Source organism: Emydura macquarii, unplaced genomic scaffold (assembly GCF_026122565.2).
Source record: "Emydura macquarii macquarii isolate MOO-44397 ecotype Brisbane River unplaced genomic scaffold, CSIRO-AGI_Emac_v2 contig_1551, whole genome shotgun sequence".
NCBI lineage: Eukaryota > Metazoa > Chordata > Testudines > Chelidae > Emydura > Emydura macquarii.
This window is the reverse complement of record NW_027131688.1, coordinates 20,802,210-20,829,620: the sequence shown is the minus strand read 5'-3', so window position 1 is coordinate 20,829,620 and position 27,411 is coordinate 20,802,210. Positions and strand designations below refer to the sequence as shown.

The 27,411-nt window shown below is 42.9% G+C and overlaps 1 protein-coding gene across 1 annotated transcript in view; it reads left to right on the top strand.

Annotated features, from left to right (window-relative positions):
• Positions 1–27,411, top strand: part of TRAF3 (TNF receptor associated factor 3) — a 101,289-nt gene that overhangs the window by 30,457 nt on the left and 43,421 nt on the right. Inside the window, exons 6-7 of the mRNA XM_067555024.1 lie at positions 12,247–12,361; positions 18,526–18,784. Coding sequence (XP_067411125.1) covers positions 18,543–18,784 — 242 coding nt within the window. The 5' untranslated portion in view covers positions 12,247–12,361; positions 18,526–18,542. The remainder of the gene's footprint in view (positions 1–12,246; positions 12,362–18,525; positions 18,785–27,411) is intronic.

Here is a 27,411-nt window from a genome sequence, read left to right as displayed (position 1 = left end):
GATGAATTTTTACCCAAGCTGACATCAGCCAAGTGGACTAGTTAGCCTCTGTAGACTACGTAATGTTTGATGACTTGTGACTATCTGAATATATAAACAGAGATTTCTCAGATTTGCCTTGGGTCACTTACTCTTAAAACTGTTCTTTTCTTTTGGACTATACAGCTGTCTCATACTTCCCTTCTATGACTGCCGCTACCACCACCATTATGCTTATATTTGTTTAATCCTTTAGCTGTCTTATAAGAACCAAAATCCCTCAGGAAACAGCACACATGTTCCTGAGGATAAGAGCAGTGTTTTACTCAGCTCCTTGTGATAGCTGAAGAAGAAAGTTAGATAGGTGCACGAGACTTCTTTTTTACTCTATCATCATGGATAGTTACAAGACTAGGGGAGTGGAGTAAGAATGGTCTTGTGGTTATGGCAAAGAACTGGGATCCAGGAATCAAAGATTTTGCCTGTGACTGTGTGATCATATACAAGTAATTTACCCTTTCTGTGGTTTAGTTTTCTTACCTGTAAAGTAGGGATAATATTTACCTCAGAGGGATGTTGTAACTAATATTTATAAAGCACTTTTGAGATTTTCAAAAAGTGCAACAGACGCCTATGAGGAAAGGTTAAAAAACTGACCATGTTTCTTCTTGAGAAAAGAAGACTGGGAGGGGGGGGAAGGAGACCTGATAACAGTCTTCAGATATGTTAAGGGCTGATATAAAGAGGATGGTGATCAATTGTCTCCTTGGCCACTGAAGGTACAACAAGAAAGTAATGGGCTTAATCTGGAGCAAGGGAGATTTAGGTTAGATACTAAGGAAAACTTCTTCTTCGAGTGATTGCTCATGTCCATTCCATTATAGGTGAGTGCACGCCACCATGCACGGTTCCCAGAACTTTTTCCCCTTAGCAGATCTCGTAGGGCCGGCTCTGGTGCCCCCTGAAGTTCCGCGCGCATGCCACAGTATATGAGGCACTGCCGGCCCTACGGCCCCTCAGTTCTTTCTTTCCGCCCGTGACGGTTGCTGGAACTAGCCTTGCTTTCTGCAAGTACAATTCCCCTTCTTTGAACTTTTTGTTATTTGAAGTACTTTAGTTAGTTTTAAGTAGTTGTTAAGTGTAGTTAGATAAGAAGTCCCTGGGGGACTTAGAACGGCCGGGCCATGTCCCGGTCACCTGGATTTAAGCAGTGTTTCTCCTGCGGGAAGGCTTTCCCGCTCAGCAACCCCCACGATAGGTGCCTCAAGTGCTTGGGGGAAGAGCACAGGAAAGACAAGTGTAAGATATGCAGGGCTTTTAAATCGCGGACTCAGAAGGACCGAGAGATCTGGTTAAAAGCCCTGCTTATGGAGGCAGTGCTCTGCCCGGTGTCCGAGCCGTCCCGCTCCATCTTGGCACCAAGCGTCTCCACGGTGCAGAGTGTACTGCCGGCACCGGGCTTGACTTGGCACTGAGCAACATCCCTGGTGCCGAAAAAGAAGAGACAGCATGTGGAGTGCGGACACTCCCTGTGCCATCAGTATGGGTAGAGTCGAGTGCGGAGATGCACCAGCCACGGCCCATCAAGTCTTCTCCAGTGCCCGCATCTCTGAGCAGGGAGCCTCCCCCGACTTCTGGAAGTGGGAGAGTGCCCCTGTCAACGCTAGAGGCTTTTCAGGTGGCTAGAGCCTTGTTGGCCTTGCTTCCATCACCTCCCCCCTCCCCCCCCCTCCGTTGAGGGAGAAGGGGCTGGTGTCCCAGGGCAAGCCTGTGTTGGGTCCCCCTGAAGGGCGGTGGAGATCCCTGGTATGGGGAGGATGATTTCCTGCCAGACGGCCACCAGGGGTAGAGCAGGGATGCTCCCCCAGAAGTCACTCCATGTCGGCGTCATCGAGCCAGTCTGCTTCAGCTCAGGATGCAGTCTCTCCCTCTCGGCGCTGACGTTGGTCCCCGGCACTGGAGGCAGCTCAGGCCAAGAGGCGGCACTGAGCGAGGTCCACCAGGTGGCGCTCAGACAGCTCCTGCTCCACATCCCCGGTACTGACAAGTTCGCCCACACCGAGGCGGCATGGAACCCGGTCGCCACACGAACACCCTGCATCGTGCAGTCCCTGACGCGGAACCCAGTCGCCAGAGTCAGGCTCGGCACAGTGGAGTTCAGAGCAGCGCCGGTCTCAATCACCAAAGGGTAAGCGGCACTGCACGTCATTGGTGCCGAGACAATGCTCCGGTTCCTCGAGCTCCTTCGAGCGCACCTCTACTCGCAGGCACCGTTCGCAGCGACGGAGGCGGTCCTCGTCGTCCTCCAGGTCAGAGGCATCGAGAGGATGGTCCCCAGCACCTAGGACCGAGGCCGTGCACGGCACCGCAGGTCTAGTGGCTCGGGGTCCCACGGGGGGAAAGTCGTCGGGACAGCCGACACCCCCACAAGGTGCCACAGCCGGTGGCACGGTCAGTCCCAGGTTGGCCCCAGGGTCAATGGCTGCAGCAATGGCCTTATTGGGCCCCATAAGGCATCCAGATGGGCCACAATCCATCCTGTCAGCAGGGGTTCAGTCCATGCCTCTGGCTCAGGAGAAGGCCCATAGACACCACTCTTTGGACGAGGAGTCAGACCACATGGAGGGACCCTCTACGGGTGCATCCCTTCGTCAGGTGAGGGAATGCCCGCAGGACGTGCCTCGGCAGTCCTCTTCCTCCTCCCCAGACGAGGCAGTCTCTCGGGACCATATGGCGCCACTGGAGGACTTCAGGGCGCACCAGGAGCTGCTCAAGATGGTGGCCTCTAACTTGGGGCTGGTGGTGAAGGAGTTAGAGGAGGCCGATGATACCCTCTTCAATGTGCTTGTGGTGGGTGCCCCAGCGAGGGTGGCCTTACCAGTCCACAATAGGGTCCTCAAAATTGTAAAGGCCCTGTGGCAAACCCCTTCCTCGGTCGCCCCTACGTCAAATGTGGCCGAGAAAAAGTATTATGTCCCAGCCAAAGGGTTCGAGTATTTGTTCACTCACCCAGCCCCAGGAACCCTGGAGATAGATGCAGTCAACCAGCGGGACAGGCAAAGTCAACCAGGTTCCACTCCCAAAAAAAAAGACAACAAAAAGCTGGATTTGTTTGGGAGAAAAATGTATTCAACAGCAGCCCTGCAGTTCAGGATTGCCAACCATCAGGCCCTCCTGGGGAGATACAATTTTAACTTGTGGGACTCCCTCAGGCAGTTTGCTGAGGCCCTGCCCCAGGACCAGGCCACAGACCTTACCACCACCCTGGATGAAGGAATCATGGTGGCTAGGGCAGCGCTCCAGACATCCAGTGACGCTGCTGACTTGGCGGGTAGGGCCATAGCCTCCGCCACTGCCATGAGAAGGTGCTCGTGGCTGCAATCCTTGGTCCTGTCCCAGGAGGTGCAGCAATCAGTTCAGGGCCTTCCCTTTGAGGGATCGGCCCTATTCTCCGATCAGACCAATGCAAAGCTGCACAGTCTGAAGGACTCCAGAGCCACACTTTTCTCCCTGGGCCTGTACACGCCCCAGGCTTCCAGGCGGCAGGCATGGCCCCAGGCGCAGCAGCAGCCATGGCCTCCATCTAGGTCCTTTTAACCCTATAGAAATAGGGACAGGAATAGGGGATTCAGAAGTAGAAATCAACCCCGCAGCTTGTCCTTAGCCCCCCAACAGGGCCCCCCAGGGGGTTGGACAACAATGAAATAGTTTACACCTGCCCCACCCAACAATCCGCTCTCTACATCCCTCTTCAGGGACCCCTCATTTCAGGTGTCTATCCTCCCCAGCCACCGGCATTTCTCCGTCTCACGGTGACTGGCTCCCATTACCAGTTCACAGCCCTGCCCTTTGGCCTACCCTCTGGTGGCGGACTCCTCAGGCAATGATGAAAGGTGTTCCGTTCGAGGAACTGGTCCAGTCAGTCACCCTAATTTCTGACGCTTCCAATATAGGATGGGGAGCCCGCATCAGTGCCAACCCAGACAATCAGGGGCTCTGGTCAGAGGAGGAGAAGCTCCTGCACAGCAGTGTGAAGGAGCTGAGAGCCATTTGCCTAGTGTATGAGGTGTTCCTCCGATTCCCAACAGCCAGAGTGGTGCAGGTGCTGACGGACAGCACCACAACCATGGTTTACATAGACAGGAAGGGAGGAGAGCGCCCCTCGGCCCTTTGCAAGGACTCCTGGGAGTGAGGAACGATGAGGCAAATAGCCTCAGCAAGTCGTTCCTACCCTGCCATGATTGGCTGTTGCACCCGGAGGTGGTGGCGATGATCTTCCAGAATGGGGGCGTTCCCCAACTGGACCTATTCGCATTGGCCTGGAACGCAAAGTATCCGAGGTTCTGTTTGCTCCGGGGTCGCGTGACTGGGTCGATTTCCGACGCGTTCCTCATGAACGATTGCACCCAGACCTGGACCTCCTGCACCCCACAGGCTGGAGGCCCTGTGGCTGGCGGAGGGGGAGAGAGCCTGCTGGGTACAGGCCCAACAACTTCTGCTTGGCAGCAGGAAACCTTCTACACAGGTTGTGTATTGGGCTAAGTGGAAACAGTTTACCTCTTAGGCGGAGTCTGGGGCAGTCTGCCCAGCCTATTGCCTTAACAGGTGACCCTGGAGTACCTGCTCCAGTTAAAGCTCCAGGATCTGGTGCTGGCCTCGCTGAAGGTTCACCTGGCAGCCATTTCGGCCTTCCATCAGCAGCTAGTGGGTAGACTGCTGTTCTCCCACCCCATGTCGGTCAGGTTCCTCAAGGGGGTGGAGAGGCTTTACCCGCAGGTCTGTGACCCAGGGCCTCCCTGGGATCTCAACCAGGTCCTCTCGATACGCACAGGGCCCCCCTTTGAACCCATGGCTTCATGCCCCCTGCTCATGCGTTCAGGGAAGGTAGCCTTCCTGGTGGCCATTACCTCCACTGGGAGGGTCTCCAAGATTAGGGCCTTGACCTCGGAGCCCCCTTATACAGTATTCTATAAGGGTAAGGTGCAGTTGAGGCTGCATCCAGCCTTCCTGCCCCAGGTGGTTTCCCAATTTCATTGTAACCAAGATAATTTTCTCTCCGTGTTTTTCCCAAACTGCACGGTTCGAAGGACTAGAGGAGATGGTATCTCCTTGCGGATTACATCATGCATCAAGTTCTGCAACCAGCAGGCGAGGGTGTCCTTTCCGGGAACCATCACAATGCATTCAACCAGAGCTCAAGTGTCATTGCCCAGCAGGTGACGGAGAACGTGGGATTCGGCAGAGCTGTGCTGAGGGCAGCTCACTGGTAACTCCTTCTCACCTCCAAGGTTTTGCTTGTTAGTCACCTATAATGGAATGGACATGAGCAATCACTTGAAGAAGAAAACAAGGTTACTTACCAGTAACTGATGTTCTTCAAGATGTGTTGCTCATGTCCATTCCACATCCCACCCCCCATCCCCGCTGCTGGAGTTGGCAGAAAGAAGGGATTGAGGGGGGCGTAGGGCCGGCAGTGCCTCATATACTGTGGCATGTGCACGGGACTCCAGGTGGCATCAGAGCTGACCCTACGGGATCGGCTAAGGGGAAAAAAGTTCCAGGAACCGTGCACTGTGGGCGTGCACTCACCTAAAATGGAATGGACGTGAGCAACACATCTCGAAGAACAGCAGTCACTGGTAAGTAACCTGTTTTTTCTAACTCTAAGGGTAGTTAAGTTCTGGAATAGGCTTCCAAGGGAAGTTGTGGAATCCCCATCATTGGAAGTTTTTAAAAACAGGTTGGACAAAGATCTGTCTGGGATGGACAAGTGTGGTGTAGGTTTACTTGGTCCTGCCACAGTGCAGCGGATGGGACTTGAAGACTTCTCAAGGTCTTTCCCAGTCTTACATGTCTATGATTCTATAGGAGTGGTGTTGTTTTGTTGTTAACTCTCAAAATACAATGTTAGAGACAAATCGTCGGAGATACTAATCCTTTTGGTCCTAATCTGGTCCAAAACTGATGCTATAAGCACTGCTGCGTCTGGGGGAACACCAGCAATATCTACTGATCTAAAACCTGTAGAATGACAGTTGAGGTGATCCTGGAATTATCAAGTCTTACATAGGCAACCCCATTTTGGTGGATGTGGAGGCAATATTATCAAAGCTTTGTCCTCTTCAAGACCCAGAGAGAACCTGGGCAATGAACACTGCCAGTGTTAGGAAAATAGGGTTTTTTATATATTTCAATTGGATTCTGCTAGAAGAATATCCACGAAAGAAGACAGAACTTCCCTTAATCCTAAAACAGTGGGCAGCAGTGTCTCAAAACTGAATTTTTGAAAGCAGCACAGTCAAAAGATAAACTTGAATATAGTGGAGCTGAGACTGGAGATTTTTCAGACCGTATTGCTAGATTAATGAATAAAAAGTTTTTTTACCACTGTTTTGCAAACAATCAGTTCAATGGAAAATTGCCTTACCTATCCTTTTTTTCTGTCAGGACTGAGACTATATCATGTTGGACGTATTTACAAATGTAGGACACCAGAGAAAGTGGAAATAATTATTTTGGGCCAAATTGAAGACCTCTTAAAACCATGCAAAATCGTACCTGAAAGATCATGTGGAAAATCTTAATGTGCTAACTCTCTTTTGCTGTGCTTGCCAATGTGTGTAGTGTTGGCTTAACAAATGATTTATTTTAATTTTTCTTTCTTTTTGCTGATCATCTGTTTATCGTATTCAGTAACAATTCTTTCAAATGGAAGAATAGAGACATCTTAGATAATGTTCCTTGGGGGAGAGGAGGTCAGTCATTCTTCCTGAGGGTGACTATAATGCATTGGGTTCTGAGCTCTGGATGTAGGTTTTAAAAGCCTTTGCTTGTACCCTTGATAGACCAAGAAGTAACTTCTTCTGTAAGTCAGTGGATACATCAATGTAGGTTTTAACATAGTTATTTCTAATACGTTTCTTGTACTTTCATCTAAACTTTAAATTTAAAGATGCAGATATGCAGTTGAAGTAATATTTGGCTCACTTATTAGCTTTCTCTACAAGTGCAATATTAAAATTTCATAGGAGGACAATTCTGTTAAACCTCACCTGCATTTTAAAATTAGATTTATTAATGCTTCTGTGAACATTAGAGGAGGCAATTTTCCTGTAATTTTTAATCTCAGCAATGAATCTGTTATATCTTTACAGTATTAAAATCATAGACGATTAGGGTTGGAAAGGACCACAGGAGGTCATCTAGTCCAACCCCCTGCTCAAAGCAGGGCCAACCCCAACTAAATTATCCCAGCCAGGGCACCTTAAAAACCTCTAAGGATGGAGATTCCATCACCTCCCTAGGTAACCCATTCCAGTGCTTCACCACCCTCCTAGTGAAAAACTTTTTCCTAATACCCAACTTAGACCTCCCCCACTGCAACTTGAGACCATTGCTCCTAGGTCCGTCATTTACTACCACTGAGAACAGCTTAGCTCCATCCTCCCTGGAACCCCTTTTCATGTAGTTAAAGGCTACTATCAAATACACCCTTATTCTTCTCTTCTGCAGACTAAACAAGCCTAGTTCCCTCAGCCTCTCCTCATAAGTCACGTGCTATGTATTGTTCTTGTGTTTTTCTATGATATTGCTGTATGGTCTATGGTAGTGCTGTTTCAAATACTATGTCTGGTATTTGTATTTTTAAAATATCTCTAAATTGAAAAAAGAATTCTAAGATAGTACATACTGGATTTTAAGTCTAGATCTGCTCAGCTTCTGCGTCCTTCAAAGAAATTGACAGTGCAGGGGTAGCTCCCTATGTATACCACCAGGCAATATAAAAAGCAAGACATTGTTCAAAGAATTAATAATAATAATAATAATAATAATAATAAATAATATATCAATTACTGTTCTGCTAGGCAGAATGAGAAGATAATTAAATTTTTGTTTTAAAGAATGATAACTTAAAAGCCAGTTTGCTGAGCAGAAAAATAATTGCAGTCACTGAGTGTCAGTGAAAAAGATAATCAGACTAAGAACATCAAAACTGGGCAGGAACTTTAGGAATGCTCTGCTGCATGGAGATTTCATGGCAGTATGAAGCTGTAGCTCCATTGATTTTGGTATTATAGGTTAATCTGGTTCTACAGGCAAAGATTTCCTATAAATCCAGGCCCAAATGTCTTGGAAGCTCATCTAAGGAGGAGGAGAACCAGATTTTCTTCCAAGCACTTAGATGATGCTTCCTTGTCTAGGACCATTGAAACAGAGACACACTTGAGGTGCCACGTCACTTTTGTCTGAGTCTTTTATTCCTTTCTGGATCTCCTAGAAAGAAAATTCTTTTGCTGAGCCCATCAAAGTCTGATGCTATTGAGACTAGACAGCTCACTTCATGAATGGTTTAAATTTTACTACTGTCTTCCTGTCACAGTATGCACGAGTACACACAAAACCATACATACCTGTCCATGTTAAACATTGTACCTCACGTTAAGCCTGTCCTTTGTGGCACACCAATTAATGATTTGTATGCTACACAATGAAGACAGTGAAAAAGTTTAGCTTGCTTTAAGAATAGATTTATGGGATCTGGCAGAGAATTGAGGCAATATGAACTGCAATAGATTGTTTAGAACTCAGGGAAATTGCTAATTTTTTTTCTAAATTGATGATTGTTAGATCAGTAATAGGAAACTTTTCTTTTGAACTGATCATTACACTATTATGATGCCCAGAAACATAAGGAATGCTTTTATAAATATGTATAACGATATTCTTTTTGTTTCACAATGGCTAAGTATTTCCTTAAAATGCAATACTAGGAGATTAAACAGCAAAGTGCGTTCATCCACTTCCTCAGACATGACTCAATCATGGACTTTCCCTTGGGGATTAGGGGTGGAGATTAAAGTCCATCTAGTCCTGTGATCATCTGATCAGATTTAATTTCTCCAACTCTTTAGACAAACATTTCAGCTAACTATCTGTCTTCTACCGTATTCTGAATTCCACTGATGGGTTAATTTCTTAGGTGGAGTGAAGTTGCCTCTCAGTCTTTATCTCCTTTACAAACAAGAACACAAGTTGGAATTCAGAACACTGAGGAAGGCAATGTCTGCCAGCTAGGACAGGATGTTTTTTATCCATGATTTATTTATTTATACCATGACCCATACAAGCAAAGCGTGAGTGATCTTTGTCTGATTTTTTTTTTTTAAACAATGTTTTTGATTTCTTGCATTTCAAAAAAAACTTGGCCCATTGAGATTATGTATTTATGAAATAACGATTAAGAAAGATCTGTAGTTTGCTTGAAATATAAAATTTTTCTTTTTACCATTGCCCCAGGCAGAATCTTAATATATTAAGATATTCTCGCATTGCAATATGCCACCATTTATACGAAAAAGACAGTTTTCAAAAAGTGACGCTTGAACATTGTTTTAAAGTGAGCTTTCCTAAATCACATTAAATTGCTTGTCCATCTACCATTATTTTCTTCAATTCTTAAATTAAGAAAGAAACAAGAAAAAAAATTCAGTTGACCAGGATTGCACTTTCATTTTTGAGAGTTGTCCAGTCTTATGTTCAGTAAAGCTCTTGTATACAGTTTCTGGGTTACTGAATAGTTCAGCTAGAATTAATACAAAAATTATTTATAAATATTCATATTCCTACCCCTTCTTATTCATGTAATTATTGAGCACGTCAGTGTTATGTTTTCTTTTCCTAAACGGTATCAAAATGATCAGTCTTGCTTAAGATGGCTGTAAGTATACTGGAAATGACATCTTTCATGGACAACACAAAACCCAGTTTAATAGGCTTGCCAAGAACAGCTCTTCACAGTGTGATACTGTTTTATTTAATACTGTTCATAAATCATTTCAAATCATTCAGCCAATCCACATGCAGATTTATTAGGCAATAAAGAATCTCTTGTTAGCCAAGAAAATGAAAAAAATGTTATAAACATAAAATGATTCTCTGTCAAAGTTTATTTAAATAAATCTGCATTTAAATCAGTTTGTAATCTGAAATATGTGAATGATGCAAAGTTGCAGTGTTGGCGATTCTGTTTCATTGTGGGTGTTCCCTTGCAAGAGCATTGAGGTGTCAGAGTTGCTTAGTTATTCTTTTGTTTTTCAAGTCATACATGAAGATGAGGAACAGGTTGTTGGGGCCTGATCCTACACCATTCAAGGGAAATAGGAATTTTGTCATTGACTTTAATGGGTGCCAAATTGGGCCCTTAAACATCATGGTAAAACATAGCCGGGCCATTTGAGAACACAGCAAATGCTATATTGGATCAAACCAGAGATCCATTTAGCCCAGTATCCTCTTTCAAACAGTGATCAGCACCAGAAAATCGTGCAAGAATTACTATAATTGACAATTATGAAATATCCTGCCCACAGAAGGAGTTTTTCTAACAAAATACTATTAGCTAATTCATTGTATCATATAATCTGACCTTCCTGTGTAGTTTATAGCTAAATGTTACATTTGCCTATTGATCTTCATTTTTGTATTTTTTTCAGAAATTGTCAGGTCTTTTTTTTGTTTTGTTTTTTGGGTTTTTTGTTCTAACACTTAGTGGGATTTGAGTGGGTGTTGAATGCCTGTCAATGTTTAGGCACATTTCAAAATCTCACTCTAAATCATTAAATTAGGAGGATTCCCCAAAACAAAGAAGAAAAATCTGTGCTGAATGTAGGCCCTCTTTTCCTCTGTGTGTAGGAATTTGAGTTCATATATTAGACAGAGGAAGATAGAATTATTTTTAATATAAAATGAATTAATATCCAGCACCAACGTTTGGAAACCAGAGGAAAAATAGCATTTTCCCCAACAGCTCCTTATTCTAGTTGTATTAGTTGCTGCAGATTTCTCATGTTTTAGTGCTTGATCCTATAAATATAATACAAAAATAGTATTTAAAAAATGGTATTTCAAACATGGCAGATAGTTTCCCAAAACTTCAATTAAAAAGAAAAAAATATATATACTAGGAAAATTCTCCAATCAAAATCATGGGGTTTAAAAAAACAACTATCAGTATATTTGTCTTAAAAACTGAACTTCTGTCTCTTCCCCACTAATACTCAGAATGCAATGGTAGAGAAAATGCCCTTTTTCACTTATTTATATGTAGTTATTAGTTAATGTGTAAATACATTAGCACAATTGCATTGGCTTTGTCAGTTGGGACAATAGCTATGAAAAGGACATACACTTTCATAAATGTCTGGTTAGTGATACAGTATGAGATTCTGGTCCACTTGGTGGAAAATATTTGAGGTTCTATAAATATTATATCAAGATAGAACAATGACCTCAGATTGTTTAGGAGACCATATGCCATATCATGGCAGTTGTTTGCTGCAACTTGAATAATTTTACTGTTGTCCCTGGATTTAATTCCTGATTCTAATTTGTGTATGGTGTTTGCTTAAAGGCTTTTTTTTAAAAAGAAGAGGGCAACCTCAGTGGAAGATCCTTTGGCTTTGGAACTCTCTTCCTCTGATGCATCCATCAATCATCATCTAAACATATTTGTGCTACAGTGGAAGATACTTATATATTTTCTTTGCCTTCTACCACTAAATTGTGGGATTTCTAGTTGAATGTCATTTGATTGTTGGGTAGGAAGGGTGCATAGCAGACTCTTTTATTGTGTATGTTTTGTCATGGTGGCAGGATATCATAGTAAAGGTCATCTACAGTAAGAAATCTTCATAATAAAAAAATTCTTCACTTATGATTGAGGATTCTAGAAGGAAAACACTATGCAGAAATATATATTCTGCTGTATGTATTGAACGAAGATGGTGGAAGGATTCTTCTGAATGAAATGTTCCTGTCCCTTGTCACTATAATCAGTTGTCATTGATTATAATGTATATTCTGCCCTGAAAATACCTCTGTTTATAAAATATGTAGTCTCCTATTTAGTTATGCTTCTGAGATTAAAGGTGAAAAAAATGTGTGGTTCTATTTAATAAAAAGTGTGAATGAGATGCTATTAAAGCATTGTATAACAATGAAATATGAAACAAAAAAATAACTGATAAAATGAATTATTAAATTTTAAGTTGGAAGTGTCTTCGCTTGCTCATGGTAACCTTATACTGAAACAATTAAGAGTAATTCTTAGAGAAGACTGATATGACTGACATCTATCTACAAAATTAAAGGCTAGAAACATCTAGCAATCTGATTATTTGATTATCTGAGACCATTCTATAAAATAACACAGTAAACAACCAATTTTGATTTGAAGTTAAGCTGTTGTGTGTTCTGCTTATTTTGTAGATGAAGGGATCCACATCATTTGGTTGAAAGGATACTGCTTCACTGCTCATTTTTCTGTTGTAGTCTTTTACTCCCTGTTGAAGCTTAGATGTCCTTTTCCTGTTCTGATATACAGGTATGCTACAGTATTCTGATAGAGAAATTATATTCTGTTCCAAGTACAAATCTTCCTATTTTGTTATTGTTTAGGGGAAAAAAAAAAAAAAAGAAAAGTCAACATCTTCACATTCATCCTCTGCTTTGGTAGTTTTTAGCAAAATTATTTAATTGGAACTAATGGGTTTTTTATTGTTTTCCTTCTACTTTTGTAATTAACCATTTACAACTGATAGAAGAAAAAAACATTCACACTTCCTTTAAATATGGGAAATATAACTATTCATATTTAGTCAACTAATCATGGTTTCCTTACACAGTTTAGTAAGATTTTTGGGCATTACATGAACCTCGTTTTGCAGTTTAAAAGGACATGTGTAGTAAGATCAGGACTTTTAGATCTACATGTATCTGTAATACTTCTGTTTATCACCGCATTCTGCACATAACATTGTTCTTATACAATGTCTGACACTGGAGCCCCAATCTTTATTGAGGCCTTCCAGAGGTACTGTAATAGGATAATATTTTTAGAGAGATTGTCATAGGTGTACACTACATGTTTCTTCAATATTTTAGGATTAAGAAGCTCTGTATATGAAGGATAAAGAAATTTAAAACACTGTTGATGTGCTGAATGGATATTTTAAATATTGCTAGTGGTTGATGCAGAAAAACATTTTTGTATGGAATACTGGTGCATAGAAAGATTTCTGTTCAAAATCTACCTGTCTTCTTTGCAACTGAAGTATCCTATCCTCCGCTTGATCCTCATGAAGAGCTTTTGTGGGTGGGAGCCAAATCCTGCAGTCTTAGTCGTTACTGGGACGTTATTCTGTGTGTGGGTGTCTTAGCTCAAGTGAGGATTAAAGAATTTGCCCATAGAAATTGTTTACACAGAGATTGAGGATAAATTTATTTGTGTTACTTAAATAACTCCACCTCCACGTTGATTGTCTCCTCTGATCTTTTAAACAGATATTACTTATATTAACAGTTTATAAATCTTTTGGTTTATGGGTGAGAACTCTTTTCCTTATTTACCGATTTGTTCCTTGTTTGGGAATCCCCGGGCTTTCCAGCTCTTGGAACACTCTTGTGTCAGCAGATTCACTTATGCTTCCAGTTTCTAACCACTGGTGCTAATATAGGCTTGAATTAAATTATGAAACTATATTTCTTTTGTACTTTCAGGAGGATAGTTGTTTGTTCTCTCCACTCATGTTCTTATTTTTTATTTCAGTAAGCTGCAGCTCAACCCTGACACAAATAAACAGTAAAGTCTGTGTTAGATGTTTGCAGGAGCAGGTTCAAATTCAGGACTCTGAAGCTGGCCCTGTGATACACAGTATAGTTAGAGAAATAAAATTATATTGTGTGGCAATTAGCTTTCGGGTAGAAGCTCCCAAATTAGAGTATTAAATGATTAAAAGTTACTGTTCGAAAGCTCTACACTCCATTTTTTTTGGAGAGCACTATAGTTGTGGATTTATACAATAGGAGTCAGAGTGCCTTATAGAACGTGCCTAACTTTGTTATACAAAGTGAGCCTTTACAGTTTGTCTCCATGCTTTTTAAAACTTAAGGTTAAACAACACTAAATGTCTTAAGTCCAAGCAAGAACAGAGACTAATTTTTCAGCACATTGAAGACACTCTAGCGCATGTTTGATTGTCTTCCTCCAAAGGCTTCATCTACATGCTGAACAAGAGGAGTGACAAGATAGAGACCTGTGGAATGCCACAAAGTAGAGCTCTCAAAGAGGAAGAGCAGTCTCTCGTGCTCTGAGAGGAAAAAGCAGATCTATTCTAAGGTTACTTCCATCTGTGCCAAATCAATAGAGTTGTAGTAGCACCTTGTAGTTGATGCTGAGATTACTGAAAAATGTAACAGCACTAGTAGAGACATCTGATCTCTGAGACTGTTGCTATTTCCATACTTGTCCTGGTCTGAAACCTGAATGGTGTTAAAAGAATTGACAGTTTCTCCCCTACTTATCATCTTAATTATTTTTTCCAGAGAAGGGACGTTAGAGACTGGGTAATAGATAATGATGACACTTGTGTTAAGAGATGGTTTATTGAACAAGAACCATAGCACTGGATCTTTGAGGTTTTGTTGGCAGTTTGCCCTCCCTTTCGGAGACTCTAATTATCTCCTCCAAAACCGAGCCATCTGAGTCATACAGCCAAGCTCAGCTGTATATGCCAGATGGAGATACCTCGTCCGGCATGGTGGTGGTGTTAATGATTTGACCTCACGATGAATAGCATGAGTTGAAGTTCCAGGTCGTTCTCCACTGTTGTCCTAGTCACTAACTAATAGATCTTGGTACAAGCTACATGCACATACAAATTTGAAAATCTAGTTTAATATCCTGGATTTATTGTTTAAGCCCAGTTGCTCAAATGATGGAGTCCGTGTCTGCCCAGATCTTTGCGTCTGATTTAACATTATTTTTGCCTTTGTGAGTTAAGAAAGAGCCTCCCACTCCTAAAGGTTTTACTTGTACATCATCTTTTCATATTAATTTAGCTGATACTCTCGTGATAGCTGCAAGTATCTGCAAAATGTAAAGTCTCTGAAGCCTCTGAACGAAAAAGAGAATCAGTATAGTATGGAACTTGCACCAGATCTCTAGTGAGCAAACTAGGATTAGCCAAGGAGTGACTAGGGCTGTGTTTTAATTTCTGAAAAATGCTGTTCTGTTTGTCCATGGACATATGCCACAAGACTCCAGTTTGTGTTTTCTAATAGAGATCTGCTTTTGAGTCCTTAAGAGTTTGTTTCTGAAACAGCTGTCCCTTTATTTGAGTTAGGAAGTGTACAGGAAAATTGAAATAAATTAAAATAATTCATGGTTGCTTTAGCTTCAGAAGTTCTGTTTTCTGGGACTTTGCATCTTTGTTTGTACTGTTGGTGCGCAATAGTAACTTACCTAAATGGAACCTTGTGCCTTAAAATTACATCTCATTGTGAATTTGACATTTACTTTGGTGGTGTAACCTGAGTCCTTCTGTTAGTTTGCCCAAATGAAAAAAGGCACCATGATCCATCATGGTGTATAAACAAAAATGTAGCGCCAAATTTTCAAAAGCTGAGATCTGTGTATTACCCATGTCTGTGTTTACCTCTAGTTGCACATACACATTGTTAATGCGTACGCAGGTGAAAATAGCCCCATGCATGCAATTAGTCAGTTCGAGCACACAGTTTGAAATATTCAGATGTACAGAATTCCCTGCCCTTTTGAATTGTGTAATAAAGTGCTTGTCAATGTGCTTTTAAATCCATTGTTTATTAGTATTGCTTTGTGGATGGTTTCAACTTTTTTGCTTTGTAAGAAATTTCTAGTTTAGTATGTTAGAAGAGAATTCTTCACCAGCTGGCTACCATATGTTGTACATTTTTAGCTTTTCATGTCTGACAAACTTTCTTGGACGACAACAAAACACACCCCCCCCCCCCCCCAAAAAAAAAAAAAAGCTCTTTCTCTCAAGAAAGTTACCTAGTAAGATACTATTTAGCAGTATATTACCAATAATTTTCTTAGAATAGATGATTAGATGTTGAATATATGTTATTTCACAAAGCAGAGTCCTGTGGAGCCTTGTGTAGATATATCAGTATGAAATCTCATTTGCCAGCTGATAATCCAGCCTTCTACCAGATTCATATATATATGTAACTGTTACCTGCTGCTTATTCTATATTCAGTATGCTTTCCCAGTTGAATCTTGAGTATTACTTTATTTTCCCCCCTTGTTATGGCTAATTGCTCAACTCTTGGTGAAGCAAAAGTAATAAGTAATTTTATTTCTTCCCCTCATTGGGATGCCATTTTTGTCCATTAAACCCTGAATGCCTGTCCTCCATTGTTTTTCTTTACCATTCCACTGCTAAATTTCACCTTCCGTTTATGGAGCGCTGTGTTCTCCTGGGCCTCCTAACTGGAGGACTGCTCCTTCAGCATTCTTGTTAGTGGCTCCTTTTCCCAACTCCTTCCCTCATTCAGGTCTTTCTTTGGACACTCTTCAGGGTTCAGCCCTCTCCTCTTTTTATCTCTTAATGATCTCATCCTCTCGCATGGTTTCAACAGCTACCTCCAGACAGGTAGGTCCTAAATTCACACTATTACCCCCTCTGTCCAGCAGCGCATCTTCAGCTGTACTACTCACTTATCAAAAAAGTCTTTCTTATTCTCACACCCATAACCATCATCATGGAATCCTGGCAGTTTCCTTTTCAGTATTACCACCGTCTGCTCATTCTTCATTATGCCTGCTGCTGAAAGACTTGTCCAGCCTTGTTGAGCTCTTGGCTTGATTACAGCCCTATTCACTGTGTTGGACAATCCAGGCTTGCTGTCTGCAGAGTTCTGGTGCAAGTCTTCTAGTTCTCATCCAACATGCACTCTCTCTCTCCCCTCCCCCCCCTTAGACCTCTTCTTCTAAATTAAGTTCCGCCAAGACGCCGGGCGCTCTGATCTCTGAAGAACACGTCAGTGCAGCAGACTTAGTCTGGTTTATTTATAACTTCCCTTCCAGTTATTATAGAAACTACTGTTTAAATAAGAGCTCTTGCTTTCATAAGATGCAATCTCCTGCTTAATTATGCAGTGAAGTTATATGTGGGTATGTGATGCTCCACTGTTGGCAGGTGAATTGTGAGGTTGTAAATTCAAAGATTGATAACAAGGAACTTTTGTTTATTCACAAGTATAAATATCAGATTTAACAAAAGGAACTAGGACGTTATAAAAAGCATGGGCAGGTATAAAGTAAATTTGTTTTTATGGGGTTTATTTTTAGTGTGGTATATTTGGAATTGAAGGTATATTATTGCCATTGTAGTTGATGGAGATACGCTAGAGTAAAACAGAGGAAAATTGGGCCCCTATGAGTTTAAAGAAGGTGACACACATGATAACCACAAGGGTTCATTTTCAACAGCAGTAGTTAGGAGGTACCCATGTACCTTTTCCAAAAGCTCATTTATATTTCAGATACTAGTTACTCGCTGATTCTGCATGGAAGAAAGATTCCATATTGATAACTCTGTATACATCATTCCTATAAGTAAGCAGGTGCTCCCTCTTGGGTACATATTTAAGTCTAACTCACAGCTATGATGTTTCCTGTATTTGCCTATGTTTCCCATTAAGAACTCTTGATTTTTTTTGGTGCACAGGATGGGTAGGGAAACTATTTAAAGCATTTTTAATTAAATTAATGTATTCTCCCTTCTGTGGTTCTGCCTATGCTTTGTACAGTCTGTTTGACATAACAGGTACTGTAACTCAGTCTTCAGCTGTGTTAATTCTTTCCTGAACAGGCTGCCAATTGTACTGAGTTCTGCTGCATTAACAGGGCAGTCATGTTATGTGGACCTGTTTCCTTAGGGGAGCGGACTTGTACCACCTCATCTTTTTCTCTTGGAAATGCAGGTTGAAAAGCTTGGCAGGTGTCCAAGATGATAAAACCACGGGTTTTCAGCTGTAGTTAGACAAATTCTGGCTTGCACTGTGACAGTGCACCAGGTCTAAAGCGCCACAGAAAAGCCAGAACAGTGGAGGAGTCAACCAGACTCCACATTCCCTGTGTTGCGTGGTGCAGAGCTCTGCTGTTATCTGGTGGTGCTCACTACAGAGGGGTAGTGTTTGTGGGCCGAGGGTCTGGCCAAGCAGTTCTTCATACATTGTGTCTCCACTGTCCCTAAGCTCCTACACTGATGGCAGCAGCAGTGTAGGACTGTGGACTGCTGCTTCTTGCCATTGCCAGTAGTGGTGCTTGTGGCCTAGCTGTGCAGGTACCAGTGATCTTTCTTGCAGATTGAAAGGAGGAATGTGTCTTTCACCACTCCCTCTCCCCAAACCCCCCAGCATGTTTCCCATGGGGAATTAAGGTTTTGCTCGCAGGACCAGTATTTGGCTCTCGGCCTTTTAGAGCCCTTGAAAAAAGAATGATACTTCTAAAATTTACCACATTTATTATGCTAACTTTGCTTATCTCTGTTCACATGTGCACGTGTGTTTTTATATTTGTGTATAGAGAAAGGAATCCCTTTCTGACAGCTATTACAAATGTGTTTGTAGACAGATGAAAGTGTGTGTGTATGCATATATGCATTGATGAGTTATTGTTAGAGCTATAGAGCTATGTCTTATGCTTTTTTCTTTCATAGAAATTATCTATTACAACATGGACACCAGTAAAAAGACGGAACCCCTTGTGTCTGTGGAAATGGTACAACAAAGGGCAAACCCTGATCACACTGCTGGAGCATCAATTTATGTTCCAGAACAAGGCGGTTACAGAGAGAAATTTGTAAACACAGTGGAAGACAAGTATAAATGTGAAAAGTGTCGTCTCATATTGTGCAATCCTAAACAGACGGAATGTGGACACAGATTCTGTGAGACCTGCATTAATGCGTTGTTAAGGTGTGTGTTTCTTACTATGTTAAACATGTTAATGATTGAGAAATTCTGACCTAAGAAAACTGGAAACAGCTTAAACAAATGTCTATTTTTCCAACTTCATGTAAAAAAAAAAAAAAATTAGCAGTTTGAAGAGTATAGATCCTGAGATACAGAGTGCAAGATAACTAAGTAACGGTCTAGATTTATTTTTCATAAGAATGCTATGAGTTATCTAACTATTTATGGTAAAAGAGATGAGAATAAAAATGCAGCTATATTTAAAAAGTTAAAAAACTAGCTTCTTAGTAATACCTGTAACTTAAATATGTTTCATTTGCATCTCACCTCTGATATATTGCTGCTGCTGCTGGTATTCAGTACACGTTAGCTCAAGTTTTGAAATAACACTAAATGCATAGCATTTAGCATGTTCAAAATATTGCACAAACTTTAATCCGAACAGCACATCTGTGCGGTAGATATTAAGTAGTAATATCCTCCTTTTTATTGACGGGGAAGCTGTGGCACAGGAAAGAAGTGACTTGCCCAGGCCACATTGTGCATCAGGGACAGAGCTGAGATAGAATTTGGGAGTTTCCTTCCCTCTACTTATTTCCCATAACCATTCGGGCTCTGTGTATGCAATAGACTATATTTCATTCTGGGAATATAGCATTGTTTCAGAGGTTGAGAGTGCAGGGCTAGTGGAGTTAGATACATTGAAGTAACAATTACTTTTCTCCTATTCAATGCATCAAATTTATAATAGGAAAAAATAGAGTTGTGATATGTATATTATTTTCTGATAAAGTGCTGTTTGTGCTAAGAAATCTAGTAATTTTTCTGAATATTTTTGGGAAGCAGTTGTCTATGTGATTAATAACCAGTATTAGTTACAAATATTTCACATCCACTATCAACATACACTTAAGTATACACTGATTTTATGCTAAAAAGTTGTACACTCTCAGGGTCATCTGAGGACAAACCTCAGAGAAGATATCTGCTCAGTATGCAGCAGTAGTTTAAAAGAGCAAATAGGATGCCTGAGTGCATTCAGTAAAAGCTAGAAAATGACATTGTAGCATACAGTATATGCCCTCACATGGAATACCATCTCCAATTTTGTTCACCTCATCTTAAGAAAAATATTGAAGATATTGAAGCAATTAGGCAGTGAAGATATTCAAAAGCATGTTGAGATTTACATACAATGTGCAATTACAAGGCTCAATTAATTGGGGTAGGGTGGGATTTGATTGGAATGTTCAAACTATGAATGACAGCAACAATTGATCAGTCATTCCTATACTCATAAAGGTTATTGCCCATAATATTATTAGTAGCAATAACTTATTTATACTGTACAAGTCGCATTATAAAAATAGAATAATTTTTCCTGCTATAAAAGAGATTACAATCCAAACAAAAGTAAGGGCCACCGTTCAAATGAGGGAGTAAGGATTGATAACCAAGGGAAGATTTCTGGGAGAACTGAGAGAAGGGATATGAGGTAAATTTAGGTTCTTCTTGGAGTGGCGTCACCATGGATACTCCACTGTAGGTGCAGCAGCGCCTTTGCGTCTGGAGTTGGAGATCTTCAATAGAAGTGCCTGTCAGACTGCACGCGTACGTCCCGTGCCTCGTGCAATGCGCAAAAAGTATATATAGAGCTGTGCGGTCTGACTGCCCTCAGTTCCTTCTCTACCATCTGTGGTCTGGAACAGAACCCTTAGCAGAGCCCTTTTTTGGCTTCTCAGATAGTTTCTCTCCCTTAGATAGTTAATTCTTAGTTTTTTCTTTTTGTTTTCCTCTTTCTTGCATCAAAAAACATACTAATCTTTCCTACTATTTCAATTCCTATGACCCTTTAGTCTTTAGCATAGTGTAAGTTTCAATTTTTCCCACTTCCCTTCCTTCCTGATTGGGAAGCTGTTATACCTCACCCTTATGCCCGGTTCCCCCAGATTTAAGAGGCACATCTCTTGCGGGGCCACCTTCCCGGTAATGAATGGCCATGCAGAGTGCATTCGTTGTTTGGGAGAGGAACACATTTCTCAGAAGTGCTCCCACTGCCTGGATTTGAAACCCAGAACAAGAAAGGACAGAGACATCAGACTTAAATTTCTCCTGATGGAGAAGTCCCTTCATCCAGCCTCTGACCCCGGCTCCCGTTCCTACCCAGAGAGACCCTCATGATTGTCAAGATTGACTATCAATCCTCACTCTCCACACCTGAGTAAGAGGAAAAACCTCCTCTAACCAGACCAACGCTAAGAAGAGAGTGGCCCCCTCTTCAACTCCTGAGGCGCAAACCCCAAGAATGCCATCCCTGGCTAGATCTGTGGCATCAACAGCTTCTGATAGGGGGCAGGGCGCTGCAAAGAAACTGAGTTATTCAGGCCCTAAGACAAGGTCAGAAGACCATACTAGGGCACATCATGAGCTATTGGCACCACCCTCTATTTGCAGTGATCGAAGTGAGCCCTTGACCTCATCTGTGGCTCAGAGACCCTTTGTGGCTCTGAAACAGCCGACGGCACCGATCTTGGCACCAACCAAGTCTTTGACACCAACCTCAACCACTGCTATGCCATCGGCTCCAAAAAAGTTTTTGGTGCCACTTGCTGACCATGCTAAAAAACACACCACGGCGCTGTGTATGACAGTGGCACTGTTGATGCCATATGCATGATAGGAGTACAGATCCATATCAGATTTAAGAATATCTGATACTCCAGTGTTTCCACTCTTTAAATGACACTTACCTCAAGTCCCACATTCACCTGAGTCAAGCCATGCTTCACTCTCTTCAACGAGAATTGCTCTCCCCTTCCTGAGTGATACAGAGGAAGAAGAGGAGGAGTATGTTGAATCTGTTGCCCAAGCAACATTGAAGCAAATAGTGCTGGCTTTCAACATCTCAGGGTATCCAGTCCTGGCGAGGTCCTCGCTGGATGCCACCACACATTCCCCTTCCACCTAACTGGCCATACTGAGACTCTTGGGCCATGTATAGAGCTCAATTTTGTAACCCACCGGCACACTAGATACAATATCCTCCATCTGTCCCTTCTTCAACAATCTCATGGCCTCTGGATGTACAGCCTCCACAAGCACAGGAGGAAAAACCAATGCAGGAGCATGAAGAAAAATGAGGACAATCAAGAAGAGGAGGCACCATTTGCTCTGCACTTCTCATCACCATTATCTGATGAGGCCATCATGTCAGCACCTCGTACTGCAGCTGATGATTTTAGACATTTTTCAAGACTTGTTCCAGAGCGGCAGGCACTCTACACCAGCGGTTCTCAAACTGGGGTGGGGCAGGGTCCCCTAAGGAGGGCACAAGATGGATTGTGGGGGGGGGGTGCCATGGGTGGAGTTTAAGGGGTTCAGTACCCCCTCAAAGTTATGATGGAGCCATCTCCCCCTGCTGGGTATTGGATACCAGGCTGAGAGCAGGGCCAGGCAGTGGTGGGGACCTTGGTGCTTCACATGGGCAGCCCCTGGCAGGTGTTGGGGATGGGAGGCACTTAGGAGGGGAGTGGAGGTGGTGAGAGGCTGCTGCGGGTGGCAGGCCCAGCACTGCTGGTGGAGCGGGGGAACAGAGCCAGTTCAGCTCCACATTTTGCACAGCTGCTTCTGTCTCCAGTCGGAGCGCTGCTCCCTGCAGCCACCGCCACCACCCGCTTCTTGCAGCACATCAGTCCCCCCACTGCTGCCCGAGGATAATTCCAATGACAAGGTGCAATTCTCTGCTGCAGCCATTTTCTCTGGTGGGTCACATCGGGCTCCAGGTCTGCGAGGGAGCTGCTGCTACCCCTTGCTACCCCCCCCCCCCTTCGCCCCCCAATGAAGCAGTCAAACTCTGCCTATGAAATGTAGGCCGTGTTTTTTTCTGAAAGTTGGGGGTGGGTTGGAGGAAGTGTGGGGGTGCAATTGTTACACAAAAGTCCATGGGGGGTAGGGGGACTCCATTTAAAAAGTTTGGGAACCGCTGCTGTACACATCTGACTGGAGGAGGTTTAGGAAAAGTAACATGAGCTGACTGACATTCTCCATACCTCCTCAATAGCAAAACTTGCACTACCTATCAATAGTTCATTACTCGAAACAGCCAATCTTTTATTTCAGATCCCATCCTTTATCCTGCCTACATACAAATAGGCAGATAGAAAATACTACGTACCAGCAAAAAAATGTAGAGTTCTTATTTTCACACCCTGCTCATTGTTAATATGGTACAAAAGCAGAACCGCCTGTACCAATCCTGATCTGGCCATCTTGACTAGGGTTGGAAACTATTAGATTTATTTGGGAGAAAATCTTACTCCTCTGCTGCCCTCCAGTTTAGAATTTTGAACTACGAGGCCCTCATGGCAAAATACAATTATATTAACTATTCCAAATGGAAAGTGTTATGTCAAGACCTTCCGGACTCCAAAAAGGAGCAATTCTTGCCCTTAATAGCAGAAAACCATCTTATAGCCCGCACAGCTCTCCAAACCACCTTGGACTCAGCTGACACAGCAGCCTGATCCATTACTACTGTGGTAGTATTGCGTCGAGCCTCCCCAAGAAGGTATAAACAACGGTTGAAGACCGACCATTTGAAGGACAAGAATTGTTCTCTGAGCGTACTAACAATGCACTACACTCGCTAAAGGAGTCCTGAACTTTGGGTATGTACACTCTGCAGCCAAAGAGGAGATCAGGGAAATACTAACTCCCCAAAGATCCCAACTTCAACCTTATTACCCACAGCAGCAGTTCAACAACCAACGTGCTGTCAACGCCCTTCCAATAATCACAACAATTGCAGACAGCCCGCTGCACAAGGGGCAATGTTTTGTACACCTTCCAACAAACAATGATTTTGAAGGTGTGGTCGAGAGCCTGAGAACACCCCCTCTGTTCCACCTATCCTCGCTATCTATGACATCATAAACAGACCACCAGTTTGGCAGCCAATTAGCTCCATTCCTACCATCTTGGATGCTTATCACTTTGGACAAATGGGTCCTGGAAATAATCAAGGAAGGATATTCCATCCCCTTCCTAAGTATGCCATCCTGCCACATGTCCTCCCTGTCCCTCTTCAGGGACCCCTTTCACAAGCCCATTGTCAGGGAGGGAGTAAACCATCTTCTGCAACTGGGAGCCATAGAACCCGTTCCTGTACAACACAAGGGACGAGGATTCTACTCCCACTACTTCCTGGGTCAGAAGAAATCCGGTGGTTGGTGTCCCTTTCTGGACCTTCAGAAGTTACACAAGTTTGTCAAACGACAATGATTCAAGATGGTCACCCTTTCCACCATCATACTAGCACTGGAACAGGGGGACTGGTTCTTGGCCTTTGACCTACGGGTGTGTACTTCTATGTCACCATACATGCCTCTCACAAATGCTTCCTATGATTCACAGTCAGCAACAACCACGTCCAGTACAAAGTATTGGATTTTTCCAAAATACTTGCAGTGGTTGTGGCCCACTTAAGAAAGAGAGGAATTATGATCTTCACGTACTTGGAAGATTGCCTCCTCAAAGCTCCAGCCAAAGCCAAAGCACTCAGAGCAGTTCACACAGCGATGAATGTTTTCAAAAGCTTAGATCGCCTTATCAACCTGGAAAAATCCACCTTGAGGCTGGTGCAAAAATTGGAATTCATTGACACTCAACTCGATGCCATACAAGCAAGAACATTTCTGCCACCTCACAGGTTTACAGCCATAACAGACCTGATCTCCAGTGCACAAGTGTGCCCCCAGATTACAACACACACATGCCTCCAGCTCCTGGGACATATGGCAGCAGCCACTTTCATTGTCAGATATGTGAGGTTACATAGGCAATGTCTTCAGGACTGGCTCCACACTGTGTACCTTCATCACAAACACAGCATGCAGAAACTATTGTCCATGCCGAGACAAGTCAAGAACTCTCTGCTCTGGTGTACACATCCCAACAACGTTTGTGTCGGGGCCCACTTCTCCAACCCTCACCTACCATGATTTTAACCACCGATGCCTCCCTCATCTACTGGGGAGCACATTTGCTCGAATACAAGATATAAGGCAGATGGACACCTACTGAATCCACTCTTCATATCAACCTTTCAGAACAAAGAGTGGTTCGCATGCCTGTTGACATTTATCACTCCTCAGACATCAGATGATACGAGTGATGACAGATGATCTTGCCTGCATGTACTATATCAACAGACAAAGAGGAATGATATCCCATTCTCTATGTTTGGAAGCAATCAGTTTATGGAACTTTTGTATCCAAAACAACATCTCCTGCATAACTCCCCGGGCATCAGAACATAATGGTAGACACCCTGAGCAGGACCTTTTCTCATGAATATGAATGGGAAGTAAGCATGACAGCACTCCGACCCATATTCCATCAGTGGGGTCATCCTACCATAGATCTGTTTGCCACCCAACAGAACACCCATTGCCCCCAGTTTTGCTCCAGAGCAAGTCTGAGACAAGGATCAATGGGAGAGGTTTTCCTCATGACTTGGAAAGGACCATTACTGTATGCATTCCCCCCCTTTCCCCTCCTGCTCCTGTATTTTGCACAAGATTCGGAAGACCGATCTCGCATCATACTAATAGCCTCAACATGGCCTCGACAAATATGGTACACCTACCAGCTTCGTATGATGCTATGCCAGTCTATCAACCTTCTTCTAGCATCATGGCTCCTTTCACAGGACACTGAATGTGTTAGTCACCCTCAACTCCCAAACATTCTCTGAAAGCATGGCTCCTTCTTGGTTCAGGGGTCCGGAAGTAGCCTGCTCTGACTGTATAAAACACATCTTATTACATAGCAGATGTGACACCACTAGACGCACGTACACACACAAATGGAATAGATTCCAGCGTTGGTGCACCCCGAGACATATCAAGGCAGCTAACACACGGTTACCACTTTTTCTGGACTATCTCCTCCAATTCAAGCAGAGTGGACTAGCTAACAGCTCGGTTAGAGTATACCTGGCTGCCATCACTACTTTTCACCATCCTATTGATGGTGTATTCACACACCCCCTTGTTAAGTGTTCCATAAAGGGCATTTAAAATCTATACCCACAGATATGAGTCTCGACCCAAACCTAGTCTTATGATTTCTGACAAGGCCCCCATTTGAACAAATAGCAACACGCTCACATTTACACCTAGCTATGAAAACTGCCTTTCTTGTTGCCATCATCTCAGCCCAACAGGTGGGAGAAATCTTGGCCCTCATGACATACCCCCCATATAGTGTGTTTCATTGAGACAAAGTGACACTTGGTCCACATCCCAAATTTTTACACAAAGTCGTAACCTCTTTTCATTTGAACCAACCGATACAACTCCCTACCTTTCTTCTCTAACCATGTAGTAAACAACGAGACGCAGCTCTCCATACACTGGATGTAAGGCATGCATTATCGTTCTACTTGGCTAGAACGAGATCATTCAGAAAAATCACCACGTCTGTTCATGTCCACCACCCAGAGGTCCAATGGCGATGCTCTATCAAAACAACACCTCTCTAAATGGATTTCCCAGTGCATACGCCTCTCATATGAACTCCATAATGAATAAGCTCCTACCTCAATAACACACTCCACATGAGCACTGTTGACCTCCATTGCATTTCTTAACAATGTTCCAGTTATTGATATATGCAAAGCGGCCACATGAGCATCCTCAGATACATTCGACCAGTGCTATGCCATTGTGCAGGATTCCTCTGCAGACACCATCCTTGGACGTACAGTCCTTTCCTCAGCTATACAAGCTACTCTGAAGCCCCAATCTTCCAGCTAGGGGCACCGCTTTGTAGTCACCTATAGTGGAGCCCCCATAGGGACACCACTCATAGAAGAAGAGAGGGTTACTGACCTTGTGCAGTAACTGAGGTTCTTCAAGATGTTTCCCCATGGGTAGTCCTCTACCTGGCTTCCTCCCTTCTGCTTTAGAGCATTACATATGGGCTGTGTGGCAGAGAAGGAACTGAGGGCGGTCGGTGTGTACAGTGCTATATATACACTTCCTGCGCGAGGCAGGGGAGGTGCGTATTTGCAGTCCGATGGGCACTGCCATTGAAGATCTCCAACTTCAGATGCAAAGGCTCTACTGAACCTACACTGGAGCACACATGGGGGAACACATCTCAAAGAACCTCAGTTACTGCACAAGTTGAGTAAAACACTTTTTTTTTTTTCTTTTTAAATAATATTTTATGCCCTGTATAATCATGTTGTAGAATTCACTGTCCTAGGAGGTCAAATCAAATTATGCTTGGCTTTTTGAACAGTGCTAGATATTTAATAGACATTAATAATCTTTGTCTATGCATGCTGAAATATTGAGAGGTAACTAGAGCTGCTGAATCAGGGCATGTTGTAGAAGTTAAGAATGGGTATTATTTTTTCCATTAAACAATTGGTTGGAAGCGTTATGGTATGTTTTTTTTGTTTGTTTGTTTGTTTTTTCCTTCCTCTAGAATGTCAGGTAGAGTCCACCAGGCTAAATGGACCAATGGTTTCATCCATTCTGGCTGTTTTCTTAATTTATGGGGTATAAACAAATCTAAATTGGTCTTTGTATCTTATGAAGAAATAAGTAGATGACTACATT